We start from the raw sequence: 23,102 nt of genomic DNA on the forward strand, positions 1-23,102 counted from the left end.
AGATGACTTAGAGGAGCAGGAAGTCTGATTCCCTGGGGGGAACCTTGGAACATCTTCCATCCCTGATAGACCAGGAGAGATGCTCCGGGTCCAGGAAGGAGAAGAATGACTTCCGTTTCCCTTCCTGCAGGCTTCTTGGTGCAGTGTTGAGCTACAGGAAGGCACTAGCCACATGAGCAGGGCCCTTGCTGAAACCCCCTTCCTCCAGGAAGCCTTCTTTGACTGCCATAGGCTGCAGAGGCTCCTCTCCCCCACCTTGTTATAGCTAACAGAACCACTCAGTTCAGAGCAGGTGGTCTTCTGATGATCTGTCCCGGAGATCTGTTCCCTCAGCTTGGCCAGAGCTCCAGGCTTGTGAGTCTGGTCCGCGGGCATTCAAAGGCCCTCAGTGGCATCTGTGCATCAGTGAGACTGCCCGGGGTTCCTGCTCTGAACCCTTGCCCTAGTGCCCCTAGCCTGGCTGAGAACGGAGGGTCAAGTGCCGGGGTTCTAATCTCAATTACTTTATCCAAGCATCCGCTCGCTTATTTACATGTTTCCCTGGGCTCTCCACTCTGCGCCAGGCCCGGTACCTGGAGCTAGGGAAACCGAACATTAGTGCTGGCTCGCCCGCCCCCGCATCCGGGGAGCTCGGCGTTCTCGCGGCCCTGCTCCCCTTGTTTTGAAGTGCAAGTTCCATGTTTCCGTGCTGGGAATAAGGCCAGCCCCGGGGGCCACCATACTCGCCTGATGTCTTACCCCGACCCGCGCCTCCGAGAGCTTGCGGCTACGGGAACGCGGCGCGCCCCGGGGCCACATCTGGCCTAGCCGGCGCGCGCGTGTCACTAAGACGCTCATTCACCGGCGCAGCTGTCACCATAACAACCGGAGCGAGGGAATCCTGGCGACTGCCGGGGCGGGGGGCGGGGGCGGCGGTCGCAGGAGGGACCCGGCGCGGGCGGGACCGCGGCGGTCGGGGGACACCAGCCGCGTCCGTGCGCCCAGCACGCCCCGCGCTCCGCCGAGCCCCGCTCCACGCAGACCCGCGGGCGGGAGGGAGCCACGCACATCGCCGCCGCGGCCGTCTCCGCGGGGCGGTGACCGAGCCTGCCTCGGAGCCGCCGAACGCCCACGCCAGGGACCCTGACTCTATGGCCCCGGGGGAGCGCGCCGGAGCCGCCGCGCCGCCCACCCCCAGCCGGAACCCGAGCGTCCCGGGGAGCAAGCGGGGAGCCCCGGGCGTCCCCGGCCCCGGCCCAGGGCCCTGCTTGTGGCCCCCGCTCCCGCCACGGGGCATGGGAGGCAGGTAGCCCCGCTCGCGCCAGGACACCCGTGGCGGGCGGAACCCGCCAAGGACCGCGAAGTCCAGAGAAAGGAAGCAGAGGAGCTGCCCGCCCGCCCCCGGCTGCAGCCCCAGCAGGGCCCTCCCCCGGTGGCGCGCACCCGCGCGCGCACACTCGCACACCGTACCTCAGCTCCTGCCCGGCCTCGCCCCCACCCGCGAGCGCCGAACCTCCTGGGGCCGGATGCCATGGGTAACAACTTCTCCAGTATCCCCTCGCTGCCCCGAGGAAACCCAAGCCGCGCGCCGCGGGGCCACCCCCAGAACCTCAAAGGTAGGCTCCCAGGCCGGGCGCTGCTGGAGGACTGGGGCGCAGGTGGAGGGCCAGGGAGGTGTGGTTGGGGAGGGCGGGCAGACGCCACCTGTTGTGCGTGTCTGGAGGCCGGAGATGCACCTCTGGCCATGGAGTGGGCTGGGGGTGGAGGGCAGCCGGCGATGATGGTGATGGAGGATGGCGTCCCGCGGGGTCTGCGCAGTTCTGTCTGCTGGCACTGGGAACGTCACTGGAGTCCCCTCAGGCCATGGTGTTAGGCGAGCCTGAAGAGGTGGGAAAGGATGTTTGCCAGGTGATAGGGGAGTGGGGAGTGAGGAGGGAAGCTTGGGTCGTCCGTCTCCAGGGAGGCACCTCGATGGGTCTCCTTTCCATCGGCCCTAGGGCTGGAGAGACCAGGCTGGGAGCACTAGTTGCATTTCCAATGGGAGGGTTTTAAAAATTCAGGACAGGATTACAGCAGCCTGGAAGAAAGGGTCAGAGCTGCTGGTTCCTGGGGTCCTTTGCAGCCGTTGGGTTTTTGCATCCATTGAATTAGTTTGATTTCTGGTTTTCCCAAAGACCAGATATCCAGTCAGAGCCCCAGAAAAGAGGGTCTGGGAGCCTTGAAACAGAGGGACATTTACCAGGAATGTCTTTGCTCTTCACCTCCCCAGATCCACTCAGCACCCTCAGGGTGACCCTAGGCCCATTTTCCCCATTTGGAGCCTGCCATTCCTGTCTTGGATCTTCCAATGCTGTCTCTGACCTTTGGAAGACACTGCTGGGTCCTCCCGGGCCCTCAGACCCTACTAAATTCCTTCCGGAAGGTGCTTTTCTGTCACCTCAGAACCAGTGGCACTTGTCCTGGGCATGATGGCTAAAAGCCAGGAAGGGAAGCCCTTGGGCTTTCACAAAGAATACCCCACTTCCTAAGCTCCTCAGGTTATGAGAAGGATAACAATAGTGCCCTTTAACACAAGGCATCGAACTTTCTCAAACACATTTTCAGTGAGCATGGACACTGCTTGGGGTAGTCAGCAGAGCAGAGCTAATCACACTATACCCATTTTACAGATGAGGAGAACCAAGGCTTGCTTCAGGTTCCCAAAGCCAGCCAGACCTCGGCGCTAGGTGCTAGGCTGTAGACCCCTATCTTTTGACTTGGAATTCTGTCCCTTCTTTTGCTGAACGGTTAACTTTTAAGACCAGGGAAGAGGAGGAGAGACGGGACCACTGTCCTGCATTCTAATACTCCAGCTCTTTCAGAACTTCAGCTTTCACTTGGCTCAGGAAAATCAATGGATTTGTTGTGTCTTTCTGGAAATTAATATGGCAATACATGTCAAGATACTTTAAAAATATCAATTTGTTGGCAGGGTGCGGTGGCTCACGCCTGTAATCCGAGCCCTTTGGGAGGCCGAGGCAGGTGGATCACTTGAGGTCAGGAGTTCCAGACCAGCCTGGCCAACATGGCGAAACCCTGTCTTTACTAAAAATACAAAAATTAGCCGGGCATAGTGGTGCTTGCCTATGATCCCAGCTACTTGGGAGGCAGATAGGCAGGAGAATCCCTTGAATCTGGCAGATGGAAGTTGCGGTGAGCTGAGATCGTTCCACTGCACTCCAGCCTGAGCGACAGAGCGAGACTCTGCCTTGCTAAAAAAAAAAAAAAAAAAAAAAAAATCAGTTTGTTGACCTTGTAATTCTACCTTGAGGAACTGATACTAAGAAAGTGGAGATGCAGGAATATATACTTATGGCACTAGGCTAGGATGTTCATGGCAGTGTTATTTATACTAGGTGGATAACCTAAATGCTCAGTAATCATGGTATATATTCTTGGTAGAGTACTGTGCAGTGATTACAATTATATTTGTGAAGAATATTTGATGACTGTGGAAAATGCTCACAGTATAATGACAGAATACAAAGTTGTGAAGACTGTATGATCCCAATTTTGTTTAAAAAGTGGTGTGAATGCAAAAAACCCCAACAAAAACAAAACAAGCAAAAATGCTTGTAAAGTTTCCAAATGGTTAACAATTATTTCCTCTGGGTATGGGATCATATGGGATTGCATTTTTCTTTTTTATATTTTGCTCTTTTCTAAAATTTCTATAATAAGTATTATTTTTGTAATCAGAAATAAGCTATCAGTGTTAGCAAGTATGAAGACTGTTTCTGAGCATTGGAAACAGATTCCTAATGAACCTATGAATATCGTTCAGCTCAACCTTCTCTGCAAGTGAGAATAATGAGGGAAAAGAATAATTATTTGCCCAAATTAAAGTGGCAAAACTTGGCCCTGTCCTTCAGGGGGCAAGGGTTAGCTGGGGGCAGGGGTTAGCTGGCCCTTAATATTCACAGACTATCTTCCTGAGAAGGTCTTGCTCCATCCTTGACTCTATGGAAACCCAGAGAGCTCCCAACTAATTGCATCTTTTTAATCTAAAATTTGGAATTGTGGGGATCTGAGGTCTCTGTGGCTAGGGTCTTTGGCAGAAGGCAGGAGTGGGGGCCCCATCCACACACCACTGTAGGTGACCATGGGAATTTTGATCCCGCTCCTACTAAGCCTGAAATGAAGGACAGAGGGTACCCATGAAGGCAGCCAGTTGTTGGCTCTGTCCTTCACCCAAGGTCCACTGATCCTCCTTCTCAGCTTGACTTCTAGGGACTTCTTCCCATCTTTCTACCCTAATAGAGCCATCACCTTTATTCTGTAATTGTTTAGTGTTTATTCCCAATTCCCTTCTAAATGTATCAGCACTGACCTACGAGTCTTCTCTGGTATATCAGTGGTCAGCCAGAAGTTCATTCTAATTGTGTTGGTGTTGACCTGATAGGCTGTGATGCTAACTGCCTACCCAGAGTTCTGCTGGGATGGCGTCTGTACTCGGCCTGAATTCATCTCTAATTCTTGTGAGTGCTCATCCAGAAATTTGCTGGGAGTAGGGGTGGACTGACCGTCTTGATTTTTTTCTCTCCTTACATAATTGCAGTCTCTTGGTTCCTCACCATTTTAATTAAAACAACTGGAAGGGACCTGGTATAATGGGGATCCTGGGACTGATTGGAGATCTAAGATTGGTCTGGCTGTTAGGCTGACATGACATGGGACCCCACCATCGCCTCTCAGGTGATAGACTTTGGTCTTCTTCCTGGGAACACACTGACCCCACTCTGCTGCTGGTGATTCCCACTGGGTTCTGAACAGCGTTTGTCTAGGAGTGTTCATGGGAGAGGTCCACGGTGTAGCTCTGGGCTTAGAACCAACAGGCAGTGCCCGAGGAGCTCCCATGTGCCCAGCTCAGAGATAAGACACCCCTGGGCTTTCCCAGGCTGGAGATCTACTCGAAAGGCATGGATGAGGGAGTGGATGGAATCAAGTGTTTGCCTGGTTGTACTGTCGAAACCCAGATGTGTGGGCGGAGGTCAGACAAGGGGTATCAGGGGAGGATCTGAGCTGGACATGGAGGGAACTGCAGGAACTGGATAGAAAGCAAGGGGTGCAGCAGAGTCCTAGGGTGTGGAAGAAGGGGGAAAGGCACTGACAGTAAAGGCTTGGAGGGGCTTGAGTGTATATCTATATATTACATGAAATAGAAAGTATATGTATATGGAAGTTATGTATATATTTTCAGCGACGGACACAGAGTGACTGGGGTAGGGTGCACAGGAGGTTCATGCCTCTTGGAGAAAAATACGAAGAATAAAGATTTTCCTCCTTGCCCAGGTCTTTCTGAGTGCCTGACTGGATGGGCTACCTCCTTTTATTTTTTATTTTTGAGACGGAGTTTCGCTCTGTCGCCCAGGCTGGAGTGCAGTGGCGGGATCTCGGCTCACTGCAAGCTCCGCCTCCCGGGTTCACGGCATTCTCCTGCCTCAGCCTCCCGAGTAGCTGGGACTGCAGGCGCCTGCCACCACGCCTGGATAATTTTTTGTATTTTTAGTAGAGATGGAGTTTCACGGTGTTAGCCAGGATGGTCTCGATCTCCTGACCTTGTGATCTGCCCGCCTCGGCCTCCCAAAGTGCTGGGATTACAGGCATGAGCCACCGCGCCAGGCCCATTTTTTTTTATTGTAAAATTTATATAACCTGAAATTTACCATTTTAAAATGTATAATTCAGTGGCATTTAGTACATTTACAATATTGTACAACCACTGCCTCTACCTAATTCCAGAATATTTTTATCATCCCAAAAGGAAACGCCATGGCCATTAAGCAGTCACTCCTGTTACCCTCTCCCCCGAATCCCTGGCAACCACGAATCTACTCTTTGTCTGTATGGACTCGCCTATTCCAGGCATTTAATATACATGGAAGGATACAATATTTGTCCTTTTGTGTCAAGCTTCTTTTACTTAGCATAATCTTTTCAAGTTTCATCCATGTTGTAGCGTGCACCTTTTTTCCTTTTGTGGTTGAATAATATTCTATTGTAAGAATATGCCACATTTCACTTATCCATTCACCAGTTGGTGGACTTTAGGATGTTTCTACCTTTTGGTTTTCATGAATAGTGCTGCTATGAACATCTGTGTCTAAGTCTTTGTTTGAACACCTGTTTTGGGTTCTTCTGGGTATACACCTAAGAGTACACCTCCCATCTTTCAAAAGGTGGTGCTTCTTGAATTGGATACTTCACAAAGTCACTGGTTGTGACAGCTGTAGGAAGGCCGTCCCCCTCCAGCTCTCGCTGGGTGTGACACCAGCGAGACACCTGTTGTTTTCAGTCTCTTTTCTATGATGGCTGAGGCTGCTGGGGGGCTGAAGGAGGAGCTGCAAAGGTTGACTAAGGGTCTTGATTCTTGTGGTGGGCCAGAGTGTCTGTAGACCCTGAATTTCCTCACTACTCTCTGGGGATGAGAGCAGGGGCAGGGGAAGGCTCATCCTTGGACAAGGTCTTAGCTATTTTTCTTTCTCTCCCTCCCTCCCTCCTTCCCTCCCTTCCTTCCTTTCTTCCTGCCTTCTCTTCTTCCCTCCTTCCTTCCTTCCTTCTTTCCTTCCCTTCCTTCCTCCTTCCCTTCCTTCTTTTCTTTTCTTTTCTTTCAGCTGGAGTGCAGTGGTGGATCTTGGCTCATTGAAGCCTCAACCTCCTGGGCTCAAGTGATCCTCCTGCCTCAGCCTCCCAAGTAGCTGGGACCACAGGCACATACCACCACTCCTGGCTTATTTCTGTAGGTTTTTTTTAAGAGATGGCATCTTGCCATGTTGCCCAGGATGGTCTGGAACTCCTGGACTCAAGCAGACCTCCTGCCTTGGCCTCCCAAAATGCTGGGGCCACTGTGCTCAGCCTCTAGCCATTTTTCTGCATTCACATTCTCGCTGCTACTTCCCCTATCTGAGTCCTCATCCCAGATATTGCCACAGCTGCCATCCTAATTGGCTTCTCTGCCTCCGGTCCCTCCTTCGATGCTGCCGGAGTGATTCTCCCAAAGTACTATCTTCATCATACCCTTCCCCCCTTCAGTCACCATAATGGGATATTCAAGGTCTCCATTCTTTGGTCAACCCACAGATCTTCCCTCAGCTCTTGTCTGGGCTCCTTCCTTGGTTGTCATGACGCTTGCAGATTAGGTGAGCTCATCCAGCTCTCCACCCCCGGGAATGCAGCAGACGGATCTAGGGGGTGCCTGGTGGCCTCCTCAGAGTGACTGGCTGCGTCAGCCCCGTGTTGAACCCAGAGCACCCATCCTGCATGCCCTGTTGGTTTTCAGTTCAGTTTTACCTTTGAACCCTGTTATGTTAATTATCCTAATAATATTTACAATAGCTACCATGCACTGGGTGGTTACTTTGTACCAAGTTCTTATATGTGGATTATTTCCATTAATAACCTCCCAAAAACCTACAGAAGGAGGTAGCATTGTCACTGTTTTACAGATGGGGGAAAAGAGGCTAAGAGAGGTTAAGTAACTTCTCCCAGTCCACACAGTTAGAAACTGATGGGGCTGGGATTCAAAGCCAGGGCTCTCAGACTTTAGAGTTTATTATTGTGATCGCTGTATTATCCTGCCCCTGTAGCATTTAGCCTTGGGTGGGCTCTGTCTTTCATTGTGGGAGAGAGATGGGGGAGTAATTTTTGAGTCTCTGGACAGAGCCCCAGTGCCGGGAAAGGGCACACAATGGGGTTCTTGATGCTTTCTCCCTTGGCTAACTAGAAGATCAGGAGGGCTGTGCTAGTCTGGAATTCCCAGCCTCCTCCCCCTTACGCTTTCTTTAGGGTTTTAGACACTTTGGAGGAAACTTGTGGTTCTTTGGGGCCAGTGTTTCTCAGAGTGAGGTTTTTCTACTGCCTGCATCAGCATTAGCTGGAAGCATGTCTACCATGCAGGTTCCCAGCCCCCAGCTCAGACCCGCTGACTCAGAATATATTGGGGATGGGACCCTCAAACCTGCGTGTTTAACAGGGTCCTCAAGATCTGAGAACTGTTGTGACTCTGGGGCCTCAGAACAGTCCTACTCTTGCATGCTTGGAGGAGGTGGGACCAGGCTTCTCAGAGGAGGAGAGCCCAGAGTTGGATGGGGGAGATTTGGAGGGGAGCTAGAAAGGTGTCTTGGTGAGTGGGCTGGCAGCAAAGGCACAGAGGCAGAGAAACACAGGGTGTGTTCAGGGACGGTGAGCAGTCCTCTTGCCTGGATGTGGGGTCCCCAGTGGGGAGGTTAACAGGTCAATCTTTGAAGGTAGGCTAGGGTCATATCTTGGAGGGCCTATGATATTAGGACGAGGAGGTTAGATTTTATCCTGTAGGCATTGGGAGCCATGGACAGCTTTTGAGCAAGATGCATGTAGTGATTTTATTTCAACAGCACCAATGGTGGTGGAAGGCAGGCTGGGGAGAGGAGGAGATGAGGCATCTTGAGCTGCTGAGAGGTTCACAGAGGCTGTCAGCCTTCTGTCCTAGGCCACGCTGAAAGGGCTGGGCATGACAGCCAAGCTGACCTGCTCATCTGGAGTTCCCATGGGCAAGTCTGAAAGCATTTCCAACCCACAGCTATGGGCAGCAGGATCATTGCTCATAGGCAGAAAAAAAAAAAACCAGCAATGAAAGGATTTTTAAGAAGCCCAAGTTCTGATGCTAGGTGTATTCATGTAAATAAATTCATTTAATCTCCCCGTAAAGGAGAGGTAGGTATTATTCCCACTTTATTATTATTATTATTATTATTATTATTATTATTGTTATTATTTTGAGACGGAGTTTCCCTCTTGTCACCCAGGCTGGAGTGCAATGGCACGATCTCAGCTCACTGCAACCTCTGCCTCCCGGGTTCAAGTGATTCTCTTGCCCCAGCCTCCTGAGTAGCTGGGACTACAGGCGCCTGCCACCAAAGTCCAGCTAATTTTTGTATTGTTAGTAGAGACAGAGTTTCACCATGTTGGCCAGGCTGGTCTCGAACACCTGACCTCAGGGGGTCTGCCCGTCTCGGCCTCCCAAAGTGCTGGGATTACAGGCGTGGGCCATTATTTATTTATTGTAGAGACAGAGTCTCTCTATGTTACCCAGGCTACATTCAAACTCCCGGGCTCAAGCGATCCTCCTGCTTCAGCCTCCTGAGTAACTGGGCCTGCAGGCGCACACCACTGTGCCAGGCTCTTATTATCCCCATTTTATACATGAGACAACTGAGATTAATGGATGTGAAGAGTGCTGCCCAGAAACACTGAGCTAGGAAAGAGCAGGGCTGGGATCTCTACTCAGGACACCAAAGCTGATCAGCGAGGAAACTGATCTTGGGGGGAATTTCTCCATATTAGGACTCTTTTCCTGGGCCCTCTGGGATGGTGTCTTCTTAGTCGGCTTGTTCTGCCATAACAAAATACTACAGACTGGATGGCTTAAACAATGGAAATGCATTTTCTCAGAGTCCTGGAGGCTGGAAGTCTGAGATCGAGGTGCCAGCACTGTCAGGTTCCATTGAGGGCCCTCTTCCTGGCTTTCAGGTGGCTCCTTCTTGCTGTGGCCTCACATGGCCTGTCCTTGGTGTGTGCATATAGAGCGAGAACGACCTTTCTCTCTTCCTCTTATTATAAAGCCGCTAATCCTATCAGATCAGGACCTCACCCCTCTGACCTCATTTAACTTAATTACCTCCTAAAGACCCTATCTCCAAATATAGTCATATTGGGCATTAGGGTTTCAATATATGAATATTGAGGGGGCGGGTGAAATTCAGTCCATAGCAGATGGCATGTGCTCACTTCCAAGGTGTGCACAGTGAGGCACAGGCATTGGTTCTAAATCACAGAGCCCAAGATGGAGGCAGGACGAGCAAAAGCAGTAAGAAAAGGAGGAAGAGTGAGGATAGGAAGGAGGGTGGGAGCTGGGCACTGCCCAGGGTGTGCCAGGGCCGCCTGTTTCCTGTTAGTTTGTGCCTGTCTCATTCCTGGACCTGCACACCCAGGGGCTAGAGCTGAGGGGCTGCTTGACGCTGAGCCGGTTGCTTTGGCAGCCCTGGGCAGGATGCAAGTGGTCTCCTTGGTAACGACTGGGAAACCTGCCTCAGGGATGGAGGGAAGTGAACTGGCCAGCATCAGGCTCGGTGGCACAGGCAGAACTGGCCCCGGCTGCTGAGACAAGCTGGTCGATAGGAGGGCCAGCTTCCCAAATAGCCTGGGCCGCCTTTTGGCCATTTCCAGCAAGCCAGAGTCCAAAGGCCCTGTGGAGCCTGTGGGTCCCGCCTGGCCAGACCAGAGGCGCTAATGGGCCAGCCCAGGAAGTGGGAGGTGGTGGGGGGCTGGGGAGAGGGAGAATATAGCTTCTGGATGACAGATCCAGCTCCAGAGTTTATTAAAAGATGCTTATCAGGAGTCATTCCCCGGATGGCTTTGGGAAATGAGCAGGTGTTGACACTTGTAGGGGGTAAGAGGGCAGAACTTAGAGAAAAAGAAGGGATAAGAGAAGAGGAGGAGGGAATAAGCAGGAGTCACTGGGAGGCAGGTGGGAGGCCTTGGCTTTTTCTCTGCTCTAGTGACAGTTCCAAGGGGAGGTGGGGCTCTGGCACTAGGCTTGGGAACTGAAGTTCTCTGAGGATGAGAGTTGGGGTTTGTGGGATGCACTGATGGGGAGGGTAAGAGGTGGGTGGGAGAGCTCATTTCATTGTTTAACAAACTAAGCATCAGCTGAGGGCCATCAGCCGTGGGCTAGACACCTTCCTGGGCACGCGGATACGGTGAGAAATGCAATAGGTGAGTGCTCACCACTTCCACCTTACCCTTTAGTGGGAAGACAGATGGGAACAAAAATGACAAATGCATAAAAATGAATCTGGAGATCACAATTGCTAACATATATGTGCTAGAGCTCATGCTGTGCTCCCCCCGGCTTTTTTTTTTTTTTTTTTTTTTGAGACAGGGTCTTGTTCTGCTGCCCAGGTTGGAGTGCAGTGGTGTGATCACAGCTCACTGCAGCCTCACCCCCCCGGGGCTCAATGGATCCTCCCTCCTCAGCCTCCTGAGTAGCTGAGACTACAGGTGTGCACCATCATGCCTGGCTAGTATTTAATTAAATTAATTAATTAATTAATTTATTTATTTATCTTTTTGGAGACAGAATTTCACTCTGTTGCCCAGGCTGGAGTGCAGTGGCGCCATCTCAGCTTACTGCAACATCTGCCTTCCAGGTTCAAGGTATTCTGCCTCAGCCTCCTGAGTAGCTGGGATTACAGGCACACACCACCACGCCCAGCTAATTTTTGTATTTTTAGAGAGCTGGGGTTTCACCATGTTGGTCAGGCTGGTCTTGAACCCCTGAACTCGTGATCTGCCCTCCTCGGCCTCCCAGAGTGCTGGGATTACAGGCGGGAGCCACTGTGCCTGGCCTGTTGTCATGTTTTCTTAGTCTCCCTCCTCTTGGTTGTGACAATTTCTCACACTTTCCTTGCTTTTGATGACCTTGACAGTTTTGAGGATTACTGGTTACGTATTTGTAGACTGTCTCTCTATTGGGATTTTTGTGGTGTTCTTCTCATGATTAGATTGCGGTTTTAGGTTTTGGAGCAAAAGACCACAGAGGTAAAGTGCCATTTCCCATCATATCAATGGCACATGCTGTCAACATGACTCATTGCTGTTGATGTTGACCTTGAGCGCCTGGCTGAGGGAGTGCTTGTCAGGTTTCTCCATCGTGCAATTGAAGTTACACTTTCCTCCCTTTCTATTGCATTCTTTGGAAGGAAGTCACTGTGTGCAGCCCACACTTAAGCGGTGGGGGGGTTACGCTCCACAGGGGTGGGGTGTTTACTTTCCACCTCCTGGAGGCCAGAGGCCCCGCTATCTTTAACAGTTCTTCTCCACTATTTCTTTAATTTCTTACCCAAACAATTATCTCTGGGTAAAGGCTTTGAAGGAGAAACTAGGGAGCTATAAGGGGGGAACTTGACTTGGTCTTAGGGATCAGGGAACGTTTCTCTAGGAAGTGACCTGAAAATGAGTAGGGGTTGGCCTCAGTTCCTAGATGGGGAGCTACTAGCATGTTAGGCATGAACTGTTCATTTCTCATCCTTGGCCCCTGCCGATTAAATGCCACTGGCCGCTCCAAATGCCAATGTGCCATTAAAAAAATAATAGCTCTCCTGTATCTTTTTTTTTTTTTTTTTTTTTTTTAAGAAACAGAGTCTTGCCTTGTTGTCCAGGCTCTGGAGTGTGGTGGTTGTGACCTTGGCTTGATGCAGCCTCAACCTTCTGGGCTCAAGCGATCCTCCCACCTCAGCCTCCTGAGTAGCTGGGTCTACAGGCACACAATACCAAGCCCAGCTAATTTTTTTTTTTTTTTTTTGGTAGACGGAGTCTTGCTCTGCTGCCCAGGTTGGAGTGCACTGGTGCGATCTCAGCTCACTGCAACCTCCGTGTCTGGGTTCAAGCAATTCTCTCTGCCTCAGCCTCCCGAATAGCTGGGATTACAGGCACCTACCACCACACCTGGCTAATTTTTGTATTTTTTAGTAGAAACAAGGTTTTGCCATGTTGGCCAGGCTGGTCTTGAACTCCTGACCTCAGGTGATCTGTCCACCTTGGCCTCCCAAAATGTTGGGATTACAGGCTTCAGCCATTGCTCTCAGCCCTGGCTAATTTTTTAATTTTTGTAGAGACAGGATGTCACTATGTTGCCCAGGCTGGTCTCAAACTCCTGGCCTCAAGTGATCCTCCCACCTTAGCCTCCTAAGGTGTTGGGTTTACAGGCGTGAGCCACCATGTCCAGCCAGCCAGCTCTTCTGTATCTTAAAAAGCACCCTAGACGGGGCAGTACTACCCCAGTTGAGCTGGGTATGGAGGCCACATGAAGGGTGTTCTTAGGAGAAGGAGCTCAGGACTGGCCCAGAGCTGCTGCCGGGTACAGCAGGGCTGAGCCCTGGCCAGAGTCACCCCAGCCCTCCTGGCCAAGGAACTTTCAGCAGAAAATCATTAAGTAGCTGCTTCCCTGCCTCTCAGAGGTGTCCCACCCGCTTCTCACTCATTCTGTCCGTGGAAGTACATTGCTGGTCACAGACCGTGTGGGGACAGGGGAGGAGGAGGAGGAGAGAGGGCCCTTCTTGGGATGGGGGGACAGAAGAGGGAAGTATGTCTGCTGGCTTACCCAGATGGCCTTCTTTAGCCTTGTTGCCCTAGAATGCCATCCTGGCTGCTCCAGCGGTTGGGGTGAGGACGGAAAAGGGAGAATGTTGACAGGCGAGGTTGCTAGGATTAAGATGATGGCAGGTCCACATGCTCTTGGCTTTCACCTTCATCCTTCCCACTTGGCTTGCCCCAGCCCCTGCCTGGTGTCTGCTGAGAGGCTGATGTTCTCCAGGGCATGGGGCAGTCCAGAGTATGTGTGTCCAAGTATGGGTGTCCAGGTGCCCCTGAGAGGGAGGGGAGGAGGCGCTCTGGCCCGATCAGGGTAGAATGAGGCTGTAAGGATATTCTAGCTGATTCATTTCATGTATTGGTGCCTGCTCTGAGCTAGGCATGGTGCTGGGTGTGGAGAATTGAGAGGTGAGTACTGGGCATGGTCTCTGCCCTGACATACTCACGGCCCTGCCTTGTCCAATTCAGTAGGTCCTTATTGGCAGGAGGGTCCTCCCTTCTTCCTCCTCCTCCTCCTCCTTCATGTCTGCTGTCTGCTTTTTTTTTTTTTTGAGACGGAGTCTCACTCTGTCGCCCAGGCTGGAGTGTAGTGGTGCAGTCTTGGCTCACTGCAGCCTCCACCTCCCGGGTTCAAGCGATTCTCATGCCTCAGCCTCCCAAATAGCTGAGACTACAGGTGTGCACCACCACGCCCAGCTAATTTTTGTATTTTTAGTAGAGACAGGGTTTCACCATGTTGGCCAGGCTGGTCTTGAACTCCTGACCTCAAGTGATCTTCCTGCCTCGGCTTCCCAAAGTACCGGGGATTACAGGTGTGCGCCACTGTGCCCGGCCCACTTCTGCTTTCTTTTCCTTTTCTTGCCCTACTCTTTCCAGCTAGTGTTCCTTTAAACACATTCTTCCCAAAGGGAGAAGGTCTGGCAGGTACCAAGCACAGGCACAAAGTCAGGCCTGTGCTTGGTTCCTGGTGGAAGGGCTGGTGGCCACTGATTCAAACATCAGAACCCAAATGTATCATGGAGATTGTTTTGCCCTACCTGCTTTCTCATCTCAGGTCCCCTTGGCCCCAGAGTGGGAAATTGACCTGCCCAAGGTCATACAGCTGGATTGGACCAAGCAGTAACAAGATCCCCAGGCTCTGACCTTGCAGGATGATACTCTTAGGAGCTGCTGGAAGCTGACTCCAGAGGAACACCTGAGGGGGACAAGTGCTGGCCCTAAATGTGATGCAGATGCTCCTCTGCTTGGAGTGTGACGCCTGAGGGGAATCACTGAAGAGCCTTAAACAGAAGAGTGACAGGATCACTTAGATGTGCTAGTAGGCTCTTGGGGCAAGAGATGGGGAGGGGTGGAGAGGGGCCAGGCAGGAGTCCACTGCAGTCCTCTATGCAAGGAGAGAGGTGTGGCTTCTGTCAGAGTTGGGCAGGCGAGCAGATTGACTCGGGAGATACTTTAGAAGGTCAACTTGAAGCTCTGGAGGTGGGTCCAGGAGAGGGAGCTGTTGGGGAGCTGCTTGTGCCATCTCTGAATCCTGACATCTGTGGCAGTGGTCGATGTGCACCCGGGGGCTCTGTGGAAGGTCAGGGTGTGCACACTTGGGACCTGTGCTCCTGCCGTGGGTGTGAGGTTTTACAGCCAGGAAGAGAGACAGGTGAGCAGGCTGGGCAGGCTCTGAGCTGTGGTTCCATCCCTACCCCTTGGGACACCATCAATTATTAATGTCCTCTCTGCCTGTCACAGGTGGCTCCGAGGAGGGCAGAGGCAGCACCTGCGGTGTGATGTGCACCTGGCTTCTTTTCTGCCAGGGACCTGCAGCCCTGCCCCAGCCAGGCTTTCTCAGGTGGTTCCCCTCCCTGTGGGTGCCAGTTCCCAGCCACACACAAGCCCCTGAAAGGTGGCCATAAATCAGCCGGGACAGGCCAAGGTTGCTCTGGCTTTCCCAGAGTGGAGATCAAAGCCCCAGACCCCCACCCTGGGGCTCAGCACTTATTAAATTATAAAACTGTCAAGGGATGGACAAGCAAGAGGGACTGGATGGATGGCCCTGTAGTAAAACAGAATGCGGAAGAGCGGCTGAGAACCAGGCAACAGCTGGGAAAGTGGGGAGAGGAGGAAACGCCTGTTTGTCTCCGCCCCTGGGCTTGGGGACTTCTCACAGGGTCAGGTCCCTCGAATTTGAAAAGCATGTAACCAACCCCCCTCCCCTCCCATGACAGAATTCACAGCACACTTTACAGAGGAGACACTGAGTCCGAATTGCCACAGGACTGTGAAAGTCCGATCTTCCAAATCTCGTTCAGATTCTTCCTGGGTCTCTTCATGGGGCCTCTTTGAATCAGCATTAGGGTGACATCCATTTGCGACTCTCATCCTCAGGATACAGCCAGGACCTCCTTCTGTCTCTGAGCGCCCTGACTTCTCTTCCAGCCCCGAGGGACAACGGCAGACCTTGGACTCAATTGAGTGCCAGCCCTGTCTGGGTGGACAGATTTTCTCACCCACCCCTCTGCAAGTCCCATGCAGGAAACCCCCTCTTTGGAGGGCCGAGAGGGCTTAGCCAGTGCCTGAGAGGGGCAGAAGGGGTTTTCCCTTTCTGAGGCTGGCGTTTGCAGATCTGTGGGACTGAGGAGACCAGCCAGACATGCAGACCCTGATGTGGGCCCAGGGGTTGGAGGAAGCGGTTGGGATAGGTCATGAGGGAGCAGAATGCCACTCACATGAAAGTTTCGGCCTCAGAGGGCAGCCCGCCGGGAAACTAGGGCTCTGCGTGCATGAGGGAGTCCTGCCTCCTTCACGGCAAAATGTGAAAGAAGCTGTTTTAGGGATCTTGGGTTTCCTCATCTGATCCCCCAAGTTGAGGTTGTGTTAAAGAAACCAAATACAGGGTCAGGTGCGGTGGCTCATGTCTGTAATCCCAGCACTTTGGGTGGCTTTGGCTTAGCTTCACCTCCTTAGCACAAGGCTGAGGCGGGTGGATCACCTGAGGTCAGGAGTTCGAGACCAGCCCGGCCAACATGACGAAAGCCCATCTCTATTAAAAATACAAAACAATTAGCTGGGTGTAGTGGCGCACACCTGTTAGTCCCAGCTACTCAGGAGGCTGAGGCAGGAGAATCACTTGAACCCAGGAGGCAGAGGCTGCAGTGAGCCGAGATCACACCACTGCACTCCAGCAGCTTGGGTGACAGAGCAAGACTCTGTCTCAAAAAAAAAAAAAAAAAAAAAGAAAGAAACCAAATACAGTTGTGTGTGGCTTAACAATGGGGACACATTCTGAGAATTGTGTTGTTAGGCGATTTCGTCATAGGGGAACAGCACAGAGTGCACTTACACAAACCTAGATGGTGTAGCCTCCTGCACATCTAGGCTATGTGTTGTGGCCTGTTGCTCCTTGGCTACAAACCTATATAGCATTACTGTGCTAGATACCACAGGCAGTGGTAACACAAGGGTAAGTATTTATGCATCTAGCCATAGAAAAGGTAACATAATGCATTGCACGATGATGTTATCATGGCTACGACATCACTGGGTGATAGGAATTTTTCAGCTCCGTCATAATCTTATGGGATCATTGTCTTATATGTGATCTGTCATTGAACGAAATGTCATTGTGCGGCTTATTTCTGTATAAGAAGAGGCCAGATCGGCTTTTGAAGAGAGAGCTCCCTCCCCAAGATTCAGGACTTGTTCTGAAAGTGGAGGTTTTCTGTCTGGTGCTAAGGTTCTCAGTTCCTGAGGCATGAGGTGGTATTTTGGGGTGAAGGTGCTATTTCTGCAGGCAAGATTTTGGGCTGATCTTGAGGCTCCCATTTGGGAGTATGGGTTCCAGGTTGAGGATGAGGGTTCCATTCCTGGAGGGCAGGTTTCCATTTCAGGGTCCAGGATTTGTGATTGTGTTTCAGTCTTGTGGTCAAGAGTCCATTTTGGAGCTCAGTATTCTGGAATTGGGTTGAGATTCTCTCCCTGGGTGGGGTTTGATGATCAGGGTGGAGGTCTTGTACCCTGGGAGGAAGGGAAGAGCTAGAAACTCCTTCCTCTTCTAGAGGAGACTTCCTGGGGCCATCAGCAGATGAAGGGGCCGGTAGAGCAACCTCTGAGCTGACACCTGGGAGGCCCAGGCTCCAGCCCTGGCCTTGGTGTAAGACTGTTTGTGGGTAAGTCACTTATAAGCTCTAGGTCTCTGGCTGCAAGCTTTGGCCAGACAGTGATGTTGACTCACAAAGCACCATCCATGTTCACTTGAGCTTCCCAAAATGACACTAATGGTGGGCTCCGTAGACACCCACGGCCACTGCTTTGCTTGGTGAGTCAAATCCATGGTGACAGGACTCAGGCTGCCCTGGGCACTGCCAGCTTGGTCCAGTTAGTGCCAATTGGATCTTAACGTGTGCTGAGCGGCCCCTGGGGAGAGTGAGCACACATCGAGTGGGACATGTTAAATCTGGGTCCCTGGGGCTTGGCATGTGGCTCTGTGGGGTGGGAGATGGGCCAGGTTGGGCCAACAGCCCCCCTCCTTATAGGCCAGCTCTTACCTAGGCCAGGCAGTGGGCAAAGACATGTGGCAAGCCAGGTTCTGAAGGGGCCCAGCTGTCTCCCTTGTGCTGTGCTGAGGGGCTGAGACCCAGAGGAGCTGTTCTTCACCCCTGGCTGGGCTGACCCCTGCCTGAGAAACATCTGTGTCTATATAGGACTGCCACCCACACCCCTCCTCTGTTTCTCTCTTGCTACCTCCAATGTGGATCCTTCTCTTGGAGAGCTAAAGTTGCTGGGAAGAAAAAGTTCCATTCCATTTGTCCTGGGCTTTGAGCTCTGGTAAGCCCTCTTCCTTCCCAGGTGTTGCTCAAGACCCCCCTAGAAGTTTCTCAGGCAGGTGGTCTTGGCTTTATTTCCTGGATGTTTCCAGGCCACCCCCCACCGCTGTTTCCCATTTCCACTGCCCAGGTCACACCATTGCCAGTGGGCCTTGAATGGGGGGGCTCCTGACTTGGCCTCTTAGCCCGCATCCACCCTGCTGCACGTGGACTTCCCCATCTCAGAGGCCCTCCTTTGTTTTACCAAAACAGGCGACAGGATAGGAGTGAGTGGGGGACATGCTTTCCAGGTCTAGGGCAATCTCTTCTGTGCTCTGAAAGGACAACTTTGGGATAGAGTCCTTTCCCTGAAGTGCAGGAAACTCAGGCACTTGAGGAGAGGGGGAACTTTCTCCACCAGCCAGTCTGTCCCAGGGACACAGGGGGAGCTCTGGGTCTGCAGGGACCCCCAGGCCCCCTCTCTTGGCCTGGCCATGGAACCTGAGAGGCTGAGAGGCCTGGGGGTCCCACTGGGCTATGGAAACCCAACCCACATGCTGACGCTGGTGCAGCCCAGCAGGCCTCTGGAATTCTCCAGCAGCATCTGAGGGGACCTGGGGTGCAAGGAGGGAAGAGGAAAGGTAGGCAGGATAGAATGCACTGTAGCCAAAGCATAGACTCTGGAATTGGACTTTGTCTTGGCTCCCTGGGCCTCAAAGCTTAACTTCTCCATGTCCTAATTCCTTATTTGAGGTAATGCTTGACTAGTAATAAAAGCACAATAAATATTAGCTATGGTTGCCATCGTTGGGCTCATCCTTCAGGTCTTGGCTTAGCTTCGCCTACTCTAGGAAGCTTTCCCTGACCACCAGGTGGGTTAGATGGCTTCTGCTGTCCCTCTCTGGCTGCCCTGGGCTTCACCATCCTCGCACTGATCACACTAGCTGCCAGGCCTGCTTGCTTGTCTGTATTTTTTACTGTCTCTCTTGCTTACTGCTGTATCACCACCACCAGTGCCTGGCACACACAGTAGGCACTCAACTATGTTTTGAAATTAATGCAAGAATGGGCTGATTCTGGGGAATTCAAACTTTTCTTCTATGGGCTCTTCAGGGCTGCCGCAGCCACATCCAGTTAGTTCTCTGTTGAAATGACATTTTCTGAATACCAGGCTCTGGGGCCCAGAAAAGAGCAAGACGGAACCATTGCTTCATTCATTCATTCATTCATTGATGGCACAGATGTTCTTTGGGTGCTCTTTAGGTGTCAGGCCTTGTGCCAGGCTCTGGAGACAGACATGGTTCTGCCCTCATAGAACTTGTGCTGCTGATCACTCGGGCAGAGGGAGGTCAGAAGTCAGAGGAGAGAGTGGTCAGTTAGGCTGAATGGAATCAGGGAGAACTTCCAGGAGAAGGGGTTTGCTTTGAAGAATGGTGGAGAACTTTGGATGGACAGAGAGGGGCTTTCTCTTGGGAGTGGGCAAGGAGTTGATGGAGATGGAGCCACCTATGTGTAGCCATGAGGCAAGGCTGACCAGTGACAGTGTGGCCTGAGGCTGTGCAGCCAACTCACAGGACTCAAAAGCTGTGGGGACCATTGGTCCTGGCTCTGCCAGCCACAGATAGGTGACCTTGGGCAGGGCACTTCTCTGTCCCTCCAAGTGTTAGTTTAGTCATTTCTAAGATGGGAACTGGCTGGGCGAGGTGGTTCATGCTTGGAATCCCAGCACTTTGGAAGGCTGAAGTGGGTGGATTGCTTGAGCCCAGGAGTTCAAGACCAGCCTGGGTGACATGGAGAAACCCCGTCTCTACCAAACAAACATAAAAAGGACGGGAGCTGTGCTGCTCGGCAGTTTCCCCAGCGCCCGCAGGGTTGGGCTGGGCTCAAGGGCAGGTATGTGTGAAGGGAGGCTTGTGTGGGAAAGGGGAGGGCTTCAGGTGTCTCTGTTTTGTAAATAATTAAATTCTTATCTTAAGCTAGTTGTGTCCACACTGAGGGAGGCAGGAGGGGCCTGGGAACAAGGTGCTGTGTTGTCCAGGAAGCGGCTGGGTCCCTTCTCTCCCCTCTTCCCTCCCTCCTGGCCTCCCAGTCAAGGCAGGTGGTGGGGGCCCCTAGGGTCTTCTCGTCTCTGGCTGCCTCACTCCTTCCCCGTCTTTTGCTCTCCCTCTACCTTCTCATTTCTGGTTCCCTGTCACATTCCTACCTCTACGACATAAAGGACCCCCTGCCCCTCTCCATTGACACCCCCCCAGGCCACCATGGCCACCATCACCCGGTGCCCACCCGGCTTTGCTGCCTGCTGAAGTCTTGCTCGCTCCCCAGTAGCCCTCCCTGGCAGCCCCCAGGTCTGCTGAGCCTCTCGGGAGGCCTCAGGGTAGCACTGGCCTCTCCCTTGCCCCAGTGCTCCAGAGACAAGCAGGCACATTTTCATTTTTAGTGCTTACTACTGGGAATGTGAAGGTCTGTTTAGTCTTGTCCAGCTAACATAAACCAGCCGGAACTGGGCCGTGGCAGGGAACTTTGCTGTAGTTCCCTTATTTGGAATGAAATTCATTGTTTTTCACTGGGAGGCATTGGGGGCTTTGGGGAGGCCCCACTGGGCCCTGCCCCAGGGTGTGGCCTGAGTGGCCTCTCCAAGGCTCACTGAGGTGCCTGTGCCACAGAGGCTAGCCCTGGGATACCTCAGCCCCTGCCAGGTTCACAGACTGCGGACAGCCGCGAGCCACGCCTAGTGCCTCAGGAATGGAGAGTGTCTGGGGTCATGTCCAACTCTGTCAGTTCACAGAGGAGAAACTGAGGCTCACAGAGGAGCAGGGACCTACCCAGACTCACAGGACAAGTTGAAGCAGGTGGAGGTCTAGAACCCAGGGCCCCTGGTCCTCTGGTTCTCAGACCTCTATACTGTGGGGCCAGGGTGCCTCTGGCCTAGGAGCTGGTGAGGGTGGGGGGTGGGAGGACAGGGGTGCGGATGAATCTGACTGGAGTGGTCTGCAGCTTGGGAATCCCCCAAGGCCTCTGGGGCAGCCTAGTGTGAGGCCTGGGGCAGTGAGGCCAGGGGAGGGCTGTGGGAGAGGTGGAAGGGGAGGTGAGAGGAGAGGGAGAGGTGTCCAAGAGGCTGGGAGAGCTGGGTCTGGCCCTGACCCCGCTGTTGTCAGTGTGACTTTAGCCTTGGTTTCCCCCATCTGTCCCAGAGGCTCAGTCTTTTTCCTTTTTCTTTTTCTTTTTGCACCTCTCCCAGGAGGTCTCCTGGATGAACTGAGTTGGGGATGTTTCTTTTTCTTTTTCTTTTTTTTTCTTTTTTTTGAGACAGAGTCTTGCTCTGTTGCCAGGCTGGAATGTAGTGGCATGATCTTGGCTCACTGCAACCTCCGCCTCCTGGGGTTCAAGCAATTCTCCTACCTCAGCCTCCCAAGTAGCTGGGACTACAGCATGCACCACCAAGCCCAGCTAATTTTTTTTGTATTTTTAGTAGAGATGGGGTTTCACCATGTTGGTCAGGATGGTCTCGATCTCTTGACCTTGTGATCTGCCCACCTCGGCCTTCCAAAGGGAGTGTTTCTTACCTGCCATGGACTGCGTCCCCGGGCTGGTTACTATCCCTCTCTGTGCCCAGGCTCCTTTCCTTGTCAAGTGGAGTGTGGACTCTCCTTGAGGCCTCTGCTCTCTGACCCCTCCTGCCCCAGCCTGGGCCATCTGCCCCTGGGCTTCTCTTCACTCTAGACTCCTGAGTCTGCAGGGTCGGGCCCCTCAGACCCAAAAGTTTGTCTGGGGAAGTCCTCCTGCTCAGACCCCCAGCCCTACAGAGAGGGCAGGGCTGGTGGGGAACAGAGGGAGTAGCCCCTGGCACTGTGGCAAGGGAGTGAGATTGACAGGCAGATCTTGGGTTCAAACCTTGACTCTGACACTTATTAACTGGGCTATTAATTTGGGGCAGCTACTTCAAAACCCAGGGACCCTAAGGGCCCCATACGTAGGATAGGGAGTGGGGCAGGAAGCATGCATGCCCAGGGCCACCGACAGGGGTGTGCTCAACTCTAGGTGCCTCAGGCCAGCCTTGGGGCTCTCTCTGGACAGCCCCCTCTCCCCGTCCACCTCACCACCCTGTGGCCTTAGCTCTATCTCAGTCTACTCAAGAAACATCAGGCTGGGCAGGTGGCCCATGGCTGTAATCCCAGTACTTTGGGAGGCCGAGGCAGGTGGATCACCTGAGGTTAGGAGTTTGAGACTGGCCTGGCCAACATGGTGAAACTGTCTGTACTAAAAATACAAAAATTAGCCAGGTGTGGTGATGGGCACCTGTAATCCCAGCTATTCGGGAGGCTGAGGCAGGAGAATCGCTTGAGCCTGGGAGGTGGAGGTTGCAGTGAGCCAAGATTGCGCCACCATACTCCAGTCTGGGCGACAGAGCAAGACTCTGTCTCAAAAAAAAAAAAAAAAAAAGAAACATCAAGTGTATGTTTAGATATTCTTTCCAGAGGAAGTTCCCCACTTCACGTCCTTTAAAATAACTTCTCATTTACTCACTTATTCTTTTCACAGGAAACGCACAGCTGGGACGTAGGAGGCTGTAACTGACCAGTGTGGGACTGGAAAAGGAAAGAGAGATGTTAGAAAGTGTGGGCCTGGGGAATCCTAACTAGAAGGCCCCTGGTGCTGGGGAAATTAGGGCAGAAGATGCTGCATTGTTTACTATGAAAATTCCAGTCACTGCTCTTTTAGCAGTCATGCTAGTATATTAGCCAAGGCTGTTTATAAAGGTATAGTAAACTTTCACTTCTGCAAGGTCAGTGAGACACTCATTTGCAAAAGATCATCTTGTTGCCAAGAACAAATCACCACCTAGTGAAACATTTAGCTCAGCCGTGAAAGTGAAAGCAGATGACGAATGAACTAGTGTCCACACAGACCCTAGGTGTCTCTGGGCAGTAGGAGCTATTGAAAGTTTTAGATTTGCCTTTTGGAAAGATTGCGCTGGCTACCCTGTGGAGGATGGAGTTAAGAGGGACAAGTTGGGAGACCACTTATGAAGGAAGTGAAGTTGTCTAGGGGAGGGATGCTGAAGCCTGAACTACAGATGTGGTCCAAGAGAGGAAGGAACACGTTTGAAACATATTTAAGAGGTGTGCTTTGGCCGAGTGTGGTGGCTCATGCCTGTAATCCCAG

The 23,102-nt window shown here is 52.3% G+C and overlaps 1 protein-coding gene across 1 annotated transcript in view; it reads left to right on the forward strand.

The window, feature by feature from the left end:
- Positions 1-1,461: 1,461 nt before the first annotated feature.
- Positions 1,462-23,102, forward strand: part of NEURL1 (neuralized E3 ubiquitin protein ligase 1) — a 96,366-nt gene continuing 74,725 nt past the window's right edge. The window contains exon 1 of the mRNA XM_004050046.5: positions 1,462-1,595. Coding sequence (XP_004050094.1) covers positions 1,511-1,595 — 85 coding nt within the window. The 5' untranslated portion in view covers positions 1,462-1,510. The remainder of the gene's footprint in view (positions 1,596-23,102) is intronic.

This window comes from Gorilla gorilla, chromosome 8, assembly GCF_029281585.2.
Source record: "Gorilla gorilla gorilla isolate KB3781 chromosome 8, NHGRI_mGorGor1-v2.1_pri, whole genome shotgun sequence".
In the NCBI taxonomy this organism is placed as follows: domain Eukaryota; kingdom Metazoa; phylum Chordata; class Mammalia; order Primates; family Hominidae; genus Gorilla; species Gorilla gorilla.